This window comes from Chinchilla lanigera, unplaced genomic scaffold (genome assembly GCF_000276665.1).
Source record: "Chinchilla lanigera isolate Chin_1 unplaced genomic scaffold, ChiLan1.0 scaffold00055, whole genome shotgun sequence".
Lineage (NCBI taxonomy): Eukaryota > Metazoa > Chordata > Mammalia > Rodentia > Chinchillidae > Chinchilla > Chinchilla lanigera.
The window spans coordinates 8,950,327-8,961,953 of NW_004955456.1; the positions used below are offsets into that span (position 1 = coordinate 8,950,327).

The 11,627-nt window shown below is 49.1% G+C and overlaps 1 protein-coding gene across 5 annotated transcripts in view; it reads left to right on the forward strand.

The window, feature by feature from the left end:
• Positions 1 to 10,848, forward strand: part of LOC102009579 (S-adenosyl-L-methionine-dependent tRNA 4-demethylwyosine synthase) — a 178,054-nt gene extending 167,206 nt beyond the window's left edge. For 3 of the 5 annotated variants that reach the window (XM_013520568.1, XM_013520570.1, XM_013520569.1), the window contains 2 exons: positions 6,263 to 6,346; positions 9,724 to 10,848. In XM_013520568.1, the coding sequence (XP_013376022.1) occupies positions 6,263 to 6,346; positions 9,724 to 9,945 (306 nt within the window). In that variant the 3' untranslated portion in view covers positions 9,946 to 10,848. The remainder of the gene's footprint in view (positions 1 to 6,262; positions 6,347 to 9,723) is intronic. The other 2 variants (XM_013520571.1, XM_005396723.2) reach the window with 1 other exon arrangement.
• Positions 10,849 to 11,627: the final 779 nt, after the last annotated feature.

Here is an 11,627-nt window from a genome sequence, read left to right on the forward strand (position 1 = left end):
CTCCATGCTGGGCTCCCGGGAGGAAGTCGCTGCGCGCAGCCAGGTCTTGGTGGCAGTCTACATACGACGTCTATATACGACTACATACGACGTCTACATCCCTCTTCTGGAGCTTTTCTGAATAAAGGGTTTGCCCCTCTCCCTTCGTTAATTACACTTTGAGCTGTAACCCAGCCTTACCACGTGCCTTTCGAAGCTCAGTTGTCCCAGCTTGGTCTCTTTGGCTGGCTGTTTCCTGTGCCATGCCCGTATCCACGTGAGCTTTTGCTTATTTGTTCGCTTTTGTCTTTTCTAGCACTTCCTGACTTTGTGGTACTGTAAGTTCTCCAGGCAAAGCCTTGGTTCCTATTTTGCACTTTCAGTGCAATATTCAGTAAATTACGTGGCACATGCAACCTTTTACTATAAAACACAGTTTGTATTAGACGATTTTGGCCCAGTGTAGCTTAAGGTGTGTGTGCTGGGCACATGTAAGGTGGGCGGGGCCGAGCTGTGATGTTGAAATGCGCTTTTGATGTGATGCTGTTAACGTGTGATGGGTTTATCAGGATGCAGCACCGTTATGACTCAAGGGGCATCTGTGATGACGACTTTCAAGTTTGGGAAATTTTCAGCCATTGTTTCTTCGAGTGTTCTCTCTGCCCCTTCTCTCCTGCTGGGCCTCTGCAGTGCGCATGTATTGGCCGTCTCGATGTCCCCCAGGGCCCCTAGACTCGCCTCGCTTCTGTGAAATGTTTCTCTTTCTGTACCTTCAGCTGAATAATTTCAGTTGTCCTGTCTTTAAGTTCATTATTTATTTCTTCTGCCAACTCAAATCTACTTTTACATCTAATAAATGTTAATTTCAGTTATTGTACTTTTTATCTCCATAATTTTTCTGGCTTCTTTGGTTTTAGGGCCTATTAATGTTTCTGTTTTGTGCACGTTCTTTTTTTTTTTTTACTTTTTCCGTATCTTCTTTGTGTTGTTAAAGCAGCTTTAAGACATTGTTTTAATGTTTTTGTCTAGTAGACTTGTCCTTAGATCTTTCTCAAGGTCATTTGCTGTTGATTGATACTTTTCCTCTGAATAGACCATACTTTCCTGTTTCTTTCTAATGCCTTGGGATTTTTTCCTGTTGGAAACAGAACATTTGTATTTAGTAATGTGCTAACTCTAGAAATTAGATTCCCTCCCTTTCCCAGGGTTGCTGGGGTGTCTTGGGTTTGTTTCTTTACTGAGGGCTGTTTGCTGAGAAATAGCCCAAGGTGTAAATATAAGATCTTGTCAGGTGTTTCCTAAGCATGTAGAGTGACTTCCTAATTTCCCATGTCTGTGTAGTTACTTTTCAGAGGCCGAGTCTTCAGTGTTCGTCTCCCAAAGTGGGGGTCGGGTTAAGGATGGGGGGGAGTGTCATCCTTGAAATCAGCTGGAAATCTCTTCAGCCAGAGGCGGGCAGTGCCTTGTGCCAGTGAGGGCAGGTGAAGGAAGCAGTACCTCTTTGCGCTTCTGTAGTCAGAAGTGGAAGTCCGCAGAATGCAGATCTCTAGGGTGCGGGAGAAAGGGTTCTCGCTGCCCGTTCAGGCTCCCACAAGCTTCAGGGAAGCAGCTCCGGGGAGCCCTGCCACAGGCTTCAGAGTTAGGAGCTGAAATTGATGGAAATTAACTGTCGTTTACTATCCAGCCTTCCCTCGAAAGATTAGACAAATTTGCTGGTGTGGTTTTGCCGGGGTGGAGGAAAGTACTCTGCAGCCTACTCCTTCATCTTCCAGGGTCCTCAATACTCGGTTGACTTCTGCAGTTGATCCTCAGCGCTCCCCACCTTCGGCAGGCACAAGGCCCTCCTGTACGTGCTCCGCGGCCATGGCCGCCCCCTGTATCCCCATGCATACTGCTGTCTTGGTTCGCTTTGTCTCCGGCACCTCACTTCTTGGTGGATAGTTTCCTTCTGACTGAAGTGAGTGGTAAAATTAGTCCCTTTTTTCCTTCCAAAGAAATCTTCATTTGACCTTCACTCTGAGTGATAGCTTATCAGAGTAGAAAAGTCTAAATTGAAGTATTTCCTCTTAGCACATTGAAGATATTATTTTGTTGTCGTGGGGCATAATCTTTTCATTATCTTCTAGCATCTTTCATCACCGATGACATGTCGGTGTCACTCCCAGTTTCGGCATCGCTGAGAACTCAACAGGGAGTAACTCTTACCGAGGTCGCTGTGACAAGCGTGAGGCGGGCATTAATTCATTTAACCCTTAAGAAAATCTTTGGACCAGACATGCTCTTTTTCTTCATATTCCGAAGGAGGAAACTGAGGCTAACAGAATATGTCTCGCCCAAGAACAAGTAGAGAACAGCGGGAGCTCCTTCCCAGGTGTTTCAGCTACGAAGCCTACTTCGAGCTGCACTGCGCCTGCTCTCAGGTTCCAGCGCAGTCCGTGGGATCAGGACGGTGAGGTGTCCCTGAGAGACAGAACGGGGCCCCCAGCCTAGCCCAGCAGCGCTCCCTGCACTTCGGGGTTACTGGGTCTGAGAGTTTGGGCCACTTGAGGCCTTGTAGATTGGGAAGCACTGATCACAGAGGCCTCCTCTTGTGCATACAGATTGTCACGCGTGGCAGAGGGAAGGCGGAGCTGCCTCTCCCGAGCCCTTCTCCCTGGGAACAAGGAGGGACTGCGCGTCTTCACTGAGGTTGTATGCAGTGTTCCCTTAACAGAACCTCAGCCGGGGTACGCAAAGTGTACCTCACTTTAGCAGAGGCCCGATTGCACCTGCAGTTACTTTTAGAGAAATGACAGAAGAAAATTGGCATTTTGGTGGCATTCCTTGGAGGATTTAGCTCTACTCTGATGGAATTAGAGATTAAGATTTAACTCCAGAAAATGATTTTCTACATAAATTTTGTTAAATTGTACTTGGCTGTATCTAGAATTTAATCTTACTGTTGTAGTTTGTCTCAGAATGGCTCCGGAGGCAGCTGTTGCCATGTGAACCCTACTTTATCGCCCTCACCTCGAGAAGGGCGGGCGGCCTCCACCCGGCGTCCACCGTCAGGGTGCTCAGGGCGGGCTGAGTGGCCCCTGCCTCCTCCACCCGGAGAGCAGGCAGCACAGACGCAGGTGCAGGCGAGAACAAAGTGACGCGATTGCTGCTTACGGCTTAGACCTCAGATGTCCCTGGGAAGTCTCGTGCTCAGAGATGCAGCCTGCTCACGGGGAGCTGGTCCCCGGGGCCTCACCTGGGAAGGTCCACGTTTGTCCTCGGCTCCTCCCCGCACTCTGGGCCTCCTGGCCACGGTCTGAGCAGCTTCCCTCCCCGGCCCTCACACTGTGCCGTTTCTGAAGCCGTGAGCCGGGATGAGCTGCTCTTCCTCCTTCAGGTGGCGGTGTCGTGTCTGACCCAGCGATGGCGCAGTGACTAAGACACCGCTGTAGCAGTTTCTTTGTTTTCCAGGAATACCTCAGTATTGCAGACTCTCTGTCCATCAAGCTCCTCTGGACTTCCTCCACACCGACCCCATTAACACGTTCTTCTGGACTGTGAGGGGGCCTGACAGCCCCTCTTCCTTCCTGTAGCCGCCACTTCCCCAGTGTCTCTTGTTCATAGGCATGTCCATATATTTGGAGGCCTCAGCTATAAAATAGTAATTGACTATTACACATAAAAGCTGTTCGCAAAAGTGCAAATACGAGGCTGGATGTGGTGGTACACACCTGTAATCTCAGCACTCTGGGAGGCTGAGGCAGGAGGATCACAAGTTTAAGCCCAGCCTGGTTGATTTTGCAAGACTGTCTCAAAATAAAAACGTAAAAAGGCTGGGGAAAGGTTATGGGTCCAATCCCTGTACTCACACACACACACACACACACACACACACACACACACACCATAAAAAGGGTACAGAAATGAAGTATGGTTCTTTTTTGAATTAATGTTCCTGTTTAATTTTTGTATTATTCCATTTTGCTCATAATAAATGGACTTTGAAATCTGATTATGCAGCAAATGAGTAATTTTATCCAGAGAGGGAACTGACCTTTGCCTCAGCTTCTGGGAGATGCTCTAAGCCCTTGGACTTTCTGGCTTGATAAAAGTGTCTTTGTTTTTCTGTCAGCCTTGGGCCAGATCAGACTGTGCGCCCGCCATGGGGTTTAGAGTAGGCCTGGACGGGACAGTATGGACTCAGGCTCAGAGGGGACTGGTCACCAGACACTGGGTGAGACACGTGTCGTGCAAGCACCACAGCAGGACTCTGGGGAGCCCAAGGGTGAGGTGCGCTTCCGGTTGGCGGGCTCCATCCTGCTGTCACGTGGCTGCGGGGACGTTGGTGCTTCCGGTCTCCCCTGGGATAGGCTGACTGGAGCGCCACGCAAGAAACTCTCCTGGGCCTGGTCCCCGCGCCTCTCCTTTCGGCTGGTTCTAATTTATGGTAAACTAGGAGCTCTAATGGACTGTGCCATCTATGACGGCTTCCAGTGAGCTCTGAGAGTCCTGGCTAACTGTGAAATCTGAAGGTGTTCTTGGGGACCTTCTGAGCTTCTCACTGCTGTGAGTTCACGTCCTCGCGTCGCCGTCTCCCACTTCCCTTAACTGCGTGCGGAGGTGGCTGTGTCCCAAGGCGCCTGTGCAGCACGGCTTTGCCCTGTGCTTGGTTCTTTAGTCAGTAGCACTGGAGCGCCGGGCAGAGAGAGAACAGTCACGCGACATACCCCTGGTGTTGATGTTAATAAATAGGCGTGATTCGCTCCTTTTTTCAGCTCACGGTAGAATTTTCTCCTATTTTAACCCTTGGATGGGCAAATAGATGAGGCCTTTGAGTGATTCAAACTTTTGCAGCAACGACACAGCATTTATAATTTAAAAGCTGCAGCAACTTGGGCCGAGCATGGTTGAGGCAGAGGATGTGCACGAGCTCAGTAATGAGGGCTTTTGCTTGTGGCGTGGTCAGTTGGAGGTAGCTGTGGGTGTCCTGGTACAGACGCTTCGTGGGGCAGTTGCAGCCAGCACTCACACGACGTCGTTTCCTCCTCTAGAAAACGGGAAGCTGCCGTTTGCCTGGGCTGCAGAAAACCTGAGAAGGCCGTGGGAGGAAGAGCTTTCACTCTGGCAGTTCTAGTTCTTTTTTTAAATTAGTGTTTAACCAGAGGGGATAGAAGTTGTGCATGGAAAACAGTGGATCAAAGGCCGAGGTGCTGACCCTGGAGGCCCGCTTGGGAGCTGTCCGGAGCGCCCCCTCTGCCTTGGAGCAGGCTGTGGCCGAGCTTCTCAGAGCCCTGGGGCTCCCTGTGCGGGTTTGTGCTGGGAAAAGTGTAAGTACCCAGGGGTTCGGAATTTACACACAAGTTTCCAGCATTCTATAGCTCTTAGATCAGTTAGACAGAGGGAGTGAATGTGGAAACACTGTGTAAAGATTGAGACCAAGGGTTAAAACAGAGATACAGATATCCGAACTGTCCTCCAGAACTGCCCGGAGACATGGCTGGTATTGGAGCTGCCCTTTCCCCTTCGAAGGCAGGCAGCGTGGCCCGGTAGGATGACCACGTGCGTTCTGACACCCTTCAACTTGAATCTTGGGCTTTCTACTTACGAGGCTGTGACCTTTAGGGCATCTGCTACTTCGCTTTTTTAGGTCTTACCTTGTTTTAAAGATGGGGTTCAAGCACAACATGTCCATGATGTGGATTGTACAAGGTGGAGAACCAAACACAGCACCTAGTGTCGGGTAGCTACCTTACAGGCTGTCACTGCTGTGTGTGTGCCAGTCCTCGTCCTTATCCTGCATCTTTGGCTCAGGTTAACAGCGGACTCTCCCCTTTCTCGGATGGGTACAGTTATGACATGCACTGTGTATGCAATTGCATGTGTAAGTAGGCAGGTCTTGCTGTGTTGCTCAGACTGCCCTCAAACTTGTGATCTTTTTGCCTCAGCCTCCCGAGTAGCTGCAGTTATGGGTATGTGCCGCCGTGCCTGCCTTGGGTACTAATATTTTAAACTTTATTTTTGGTGATTTCAAAATTCTACATGGAAAATTTCGGGAGTCTTAAGTTTATTACAGAACAATACCAGCAGGCCCTTGTATCCTCCTTAAACACAGACACACTTCCCCTCCCGCCCCAGGGACAAGCGCTCTCACATTTCCTAGGCTGTTCTTTTGCTCTTTATCTCTGTCTCTCCAAATAAAGAACTTACACTGCTGCCGATTTCCCCCTCTTTTGCATATTATCTCTCCACTGCGAACAGAGCAGATAATTATTAAGCTCTCATCCACCTCTTTCCACCCCGCCAGATAGACCCGAATTTCAGCGGACTGTTCCTGGCGTGTGATCGTCACCCACAAAGCGCAGCTCGCCACCGACTCAGGCCGCCATCTGTAAGCGCTGTTTATTTGCAGCACAGCCTTTTGGTTTCCTGGTGTTATTTCATTTTTGGTCTTTCTGGATTTGTGTGTTCTTCAGCGAATTCCCCCCCCCAGGCTCTGCGTCACCCGTGACTCCTCCTAGACTTTCAGCTGTGTTGGGTTTTCTGTTAGCTTCATCTTCTGAAACAGTTAATGAATGGGTTTGATGCTGGCAGATTCATACACGCAGATAACATCCTTTGGTCTCAGGTTTATCTTTTGAAAGAAGTGTGTGTGTGTGTGTGTTTAAGAGACCTGGAAGAAGTGTGTGTGTGTGTGTGTGTGTGTGTGTGTGAGAGAGAGAGAGAGAGAGAGAGAGAGACCTGGCGGCTCCTTCAGCTCCTCCCTGTGGAGAGACCTGGTTCCTGGGACCTCATGTTTCTTTTCGAGATCTCCCTCATCCACGTGAAGCCCGTTCGCCAGTCGGTTCCCAAGGAGAGGGCTGGGAGAGATAGAATTCACTGAGCCCCTCAGTGCCCGGCCGTGGTTTCGTCTCCCTCTGCCTCGGCGCGTGGCCCTGGAAACCTCGGTGGCCGCCAGCTCCTTGCCCTGTGTCCAGGACGTGCTTTCCTTGGCCTTCTCCCCGGCTCCGCTGCTGAAACCTCAGACACCTCGGACGGTCATCTGCTTTTATCCGCGGGTGGCGCCCTCTAACCTGGAAACTCGTGCCCTTCGCTTGCCGCAAGGTTTCCAGAGTTCTTTCTTTATCATTTCCTCCCTCCTTTTCCCTTTCTTTCTGGAACTCACAGAAAGGAAGTCTATAGTTTTGGTCTCTTGGATGGTATTGGGCCTAATCATTTTATATCTTTTCTCCCCTATTTTTATTCTTTCTTTTTTATTCTATACTCGTGGAACTGTTTGTGAATCCTTCATTTCTGGTTCCCTATTTTAAAAAATCAAAGATCTTTTTTTTTAGTTATAGCATTTTTTAATGACTACAGTATTTTCTTTCATTTATTCTCTAAGATCATCATGAATTAGGTTACCTGGTTTTAGTTTTATCATTTTCTCCTGCACAGGCTGTTTATTGTGTTAATCTTGTCTTCTTCTCTGCCTTTCATGTTAGAAGTCTCAGCTACCGGATGGGTGTGGTTGTCTGTTCACGTTTGACGCAGGTGACAGAAGCGCCCTGCGAGTTTTACATGTGCGGCTTGTGTTGTCCTGGGGCCCCCCGGCTGGGCTGTTTCCTTAGAGAACTCCAAACTCAGTATCTTTCGGTTTGTCTTGTGGGCTGCTCAGAAGGGTTTTGTGATTTCCCACTGCCACGTGGCCACCTCTGGTTGTTCCCAGTGCTGTAGCCCCGTCCCCGGCTGACGGAAGCCTCGTCACCTTCCGCTCCCGGGAGTGACCAGTACACGCAGCGTGTGAGAGTGCTGGGGAGTCGGGAAGTGCAGACTGGGCTGAGTGTGAGACTTGGCTGTTCCCGGAGCCGGCCTGCTCTCCTGGGTCTGCTGCGCCTGTGACTGCCCACCTGTCATTGTTTCAGCTTCTGAAAGTTTGATTCTTTTCTCTCCTGTCCTGATCTCTCTGAGTTTATGGTGTGTGGGTGCGTGTACGCGTGTGTGTGTGTTTGGTGGTGGAACCCAGGGCCTTTGCACTGAGCTGTATCCTCAGTGGCCCACTTTTTTTTGAGACCAGTTCTCAGTAAGTTGTCCAAGCTTAAATTTGTGACCCTCCCCCCTCCACCTCCCAGGGATTACCGATGTGTACCACCAGGTTTGGCCTTAGGTTTTTGTATCTTTTGTGAAATGTCCTTGCTGTCCTTTTAGGGGGGGTTTCAAGAGAAAGCAAAATGCGTGTGTCTATCTAATCGGGCGCTTTAATCGGATCGCTGTATGCAGTGTTGACAGTACAAGGAGCCTTTGTTGTCTCTGCTCATGTAGCGGTTTCTGTGTGAGGCGAGGCCACAGCAGCTGCAGTCGGCACCGTCGAGGCCGCAGACCCGCACCTGCTCAGTGCTGTGCTCGAGGCGCCTCTTTGAGCTCATCGGTGACCTTTCGAGTTATTTGTGTTTCTGCGTAGACTTAGCGCTTCCTGGGCTGTGGGATTTGAGGGATTCCTGCAGCGCGCTGACCTCAGGTCTCGGGACATTTAACCTCTAATTTTATGGTTTGGGTTTGTTTTTGTATATGCAGCTGCCTCTCAGCGGTGCGCGTGTCACTCATCCTCAGTTTTGCCCTTTAGCGCCTGCCTTTTGCATGAAACAGCTTGGCTTTTTCAGAGCTGTTTTTATTCTCAGATTGTCCTGGGAGGGCGGCGTGCATAGATTCAGTCTGCGCCAGCGTACTCTCAGGGTGATGTGCTGGTAGGGACCGACCGTGCTCCCACCCCCGGTCCAGGTGTCGGGGACCAGTTCAAGGAATGGTCTCTCAGAATTCATCGATAGGCCAATTATTTACTTGGCATTCCCCCCCAGAAAGCTCGGAGCTCCTGGATAAAAAGCCAGATGCTATGTAAATTCAGCACATCTTAATACTCTGAACCCAGGAGCCTGTGTATTCTCACTGTTCTTTTTAGCTGGAACAGGAAACTGTGGCTTGACTTGGTCCATAGCGTTAACTAGATTTCTTTTTTTCTCTGTAAGACAGTGGTACGACAAATACTTGTCTGTTTATAAGTCAAGCTTGAACGTATCAGTTATACGTGTACTTCGGCGAATGCCCCGCAGATGCTCGGAATTACAAGCGCTCACGGTTCAGTGGGGCTTCTTGCAGAGCTGCCTCAAGTTTCTTTATGTTTTCTTCGTTCCAGGTCATTATTGTACAGTGACTTTGGAGAAGCAATTTTCTTAAGAGCCTACAAATTGGATTATTCTCTTTTATTGAATTGAAATTCTTAACAATGCTTTCTGCTAATGAGATATTGTATACACGTTAGGCTGGAAAGGCTAGTTTGAGTTATTTAGTTAGCATTTCGGAATTAGAAGTCATTGATTAAAGCTTTACTAGTAACTCATGCAGAGTTCAGTAATAAAAAGGCTTCTGCGAGGTGCTGCAGACACAGCCCTGGAAATCCCAGCCACACAGGACTCAGAGGTGTTGTTCCCGTACGGTCACACCACACAGTCCCGCTCTCTGCCAGGGACCCTGCTGCGGCGCCGCTGGCCCTCCGCTTCCAGGAAGCGTTCCTCCCTCAGCCCCTGAGTCTCCAGGGGTGGCGTGCCACAGCCCAAGGGGCAGGAAACCCCCTCTCCACTCCAGCTTGTGGTTTTGGTAGGAAACCATACTTGGGATGTGTAAAAGTTTTTAACATGAGAGAGAAAAAATTCAGGTTCATTTGTAATTTTTTTAATATATATATTTTTTCTATGGATATTTTTCCTTCTGGCCTGACAACTTTTTTCTTTCCAGTTCAAGATTGATGGAGAATGGTGGACGTGGATTGATTACAACCGCTTCCAGGAGCTCGTCCAGGAATACGAAGATAGCGGCGGATCCAAGACTTTCTGTGCAGAGGATTACGTGAGTCGAACTCCTCCCTGGGCGTTGTTTGGTGCCAGTGAAAGAGGCTTTGATCCCAAGGACACGAGACATCAGAGGAAGAGCAGATCAAAAAACGTCACAGGATGTTGAGCTTGTCTGAGTTCATGCTAAAGGGCGAGGAGGATGGACCAGAAGGTCATTGGACTCCCCGTGACTTCCAGGGACAAATCCTGCCGCTTAGCTGTCACTCGGCCAAGATACGTGTCCTGAGGCCGCGCTGGAGAGGCAGCACCCGCACTTCGAGTGCCTGGACTCGGCCCCGCGTTTCTCACAGAACTCAGGCCCTTCCTGATTTTATTTCTGAGAGGAACATCGCTTTGGTCATTATTGGAACATAAGTAATACTTTTTTGAGTTATATTTTAGTAAGATTTCCTAAAATACTATTCATGGGTGCTGTATTAGGAATAAATAGCTGTGCCTCTTCCTCCTCCTGAGCTCTTGGTTTTTCTGTGAAGCAGCCACTAAGCAGTGCCCTGTGGCCGCCCCCCAGCTGATGTGTCAGGACACCATCCCTTCCTGATGCCTTTACATAATACCCCGGAAATAGTTTGTCACAGTTTTCAAATATTCTTAAGTACTGTACCAATTGTTCTAAAGTTCTGCCTTTTACCAACTGTGTATGAAATCACTTTGGGTCACACACTGTACTGGATGCCGCTGTCCCCATACAAATTCCATGGACAGGATCAGAGCAGAAGCGCTCTCTGGGAGAAATCGCCTTGCGATGGTGCCGAGCTCTCTGCCTCAGCGGCGCAGTGTGCAGCGGGGAGTCGGCGCCAGTTGCGAAGCCACGGCCTGGCCCGCACCGCGCGGCGGGCCTCCATCTTGCTTCACTCCCGTGACCCTCGCTGCTTCTGCAGCCTGTTCTTTAAGGTTCAGATTGTTTCTAGTTTAAAACATCATACTTAATAGTTTTATTCTGCTTGTCAAAGTTATTTTAAAATCCTTTTATCCAAAAAATTAAATTAATAAAAGTCTTTCGTAAAGACTTCATGAATATTCTTTTATGTGCTTAAAGGTCCCTCTGGTCACGTAGTGCTAAGCCCCATCAGACCCACCTTCTCACACTGCAGGTATTTTGTCAGAGCTTCTATTCTGTGGTGAACTGAAATCCATAGATGATATAATCTACTTACCTGCTTAGTTGAACACTGAGAGCCGTATTTATTTTTAAATGGAAGAGTCGAGATGCTTCTTTCTGCTGTGACCTGGAATGGTGAATACGGGAAAACCCAGCCTTTTCTTTCTGCATTTACACCGCTCTCAGGATGTCACTTCTGACACCAGATGTGGATTGTGGAGGTCCCACAGTGACCAGTAACAATTCAGTCCAGTTCTAACTCTGTTCTGGTTTGTGTTGAGATGTCCCCCGCAAGGCCTGCTGCAGTCATAGGTGGGGCTTTTTCAGAAGTGACTGGGTCTGGAGTATGTGACACTAGAATTGACCCATGGTGCAAAGCTAGGCTCAAGGGCAGTAGGAGTAAGGGTGTGAGTGTAACCATCCTGAATAGACTGGATAAGGTATAGGGGATAGAACTGTGGTCGTCCCTTGGCTTGCTTTGCTGCCTTCTGCCTGCCATGGCCTGTTTCTCCTCTGTGATGCCTCTCTGCCGTGCGACCCACCTTGGAGCCAGTGGATGGTGGACTGAAACCTCTACAAACTGTGAGCTAAATAAACCTTTCCTCCTTTTACTTTGAGTGTTGTGCATTCTGTCCCAGCAACAAGAAGAGTAACTAAGTCAGATGCTAACTGTAGTTACCACGCACCCA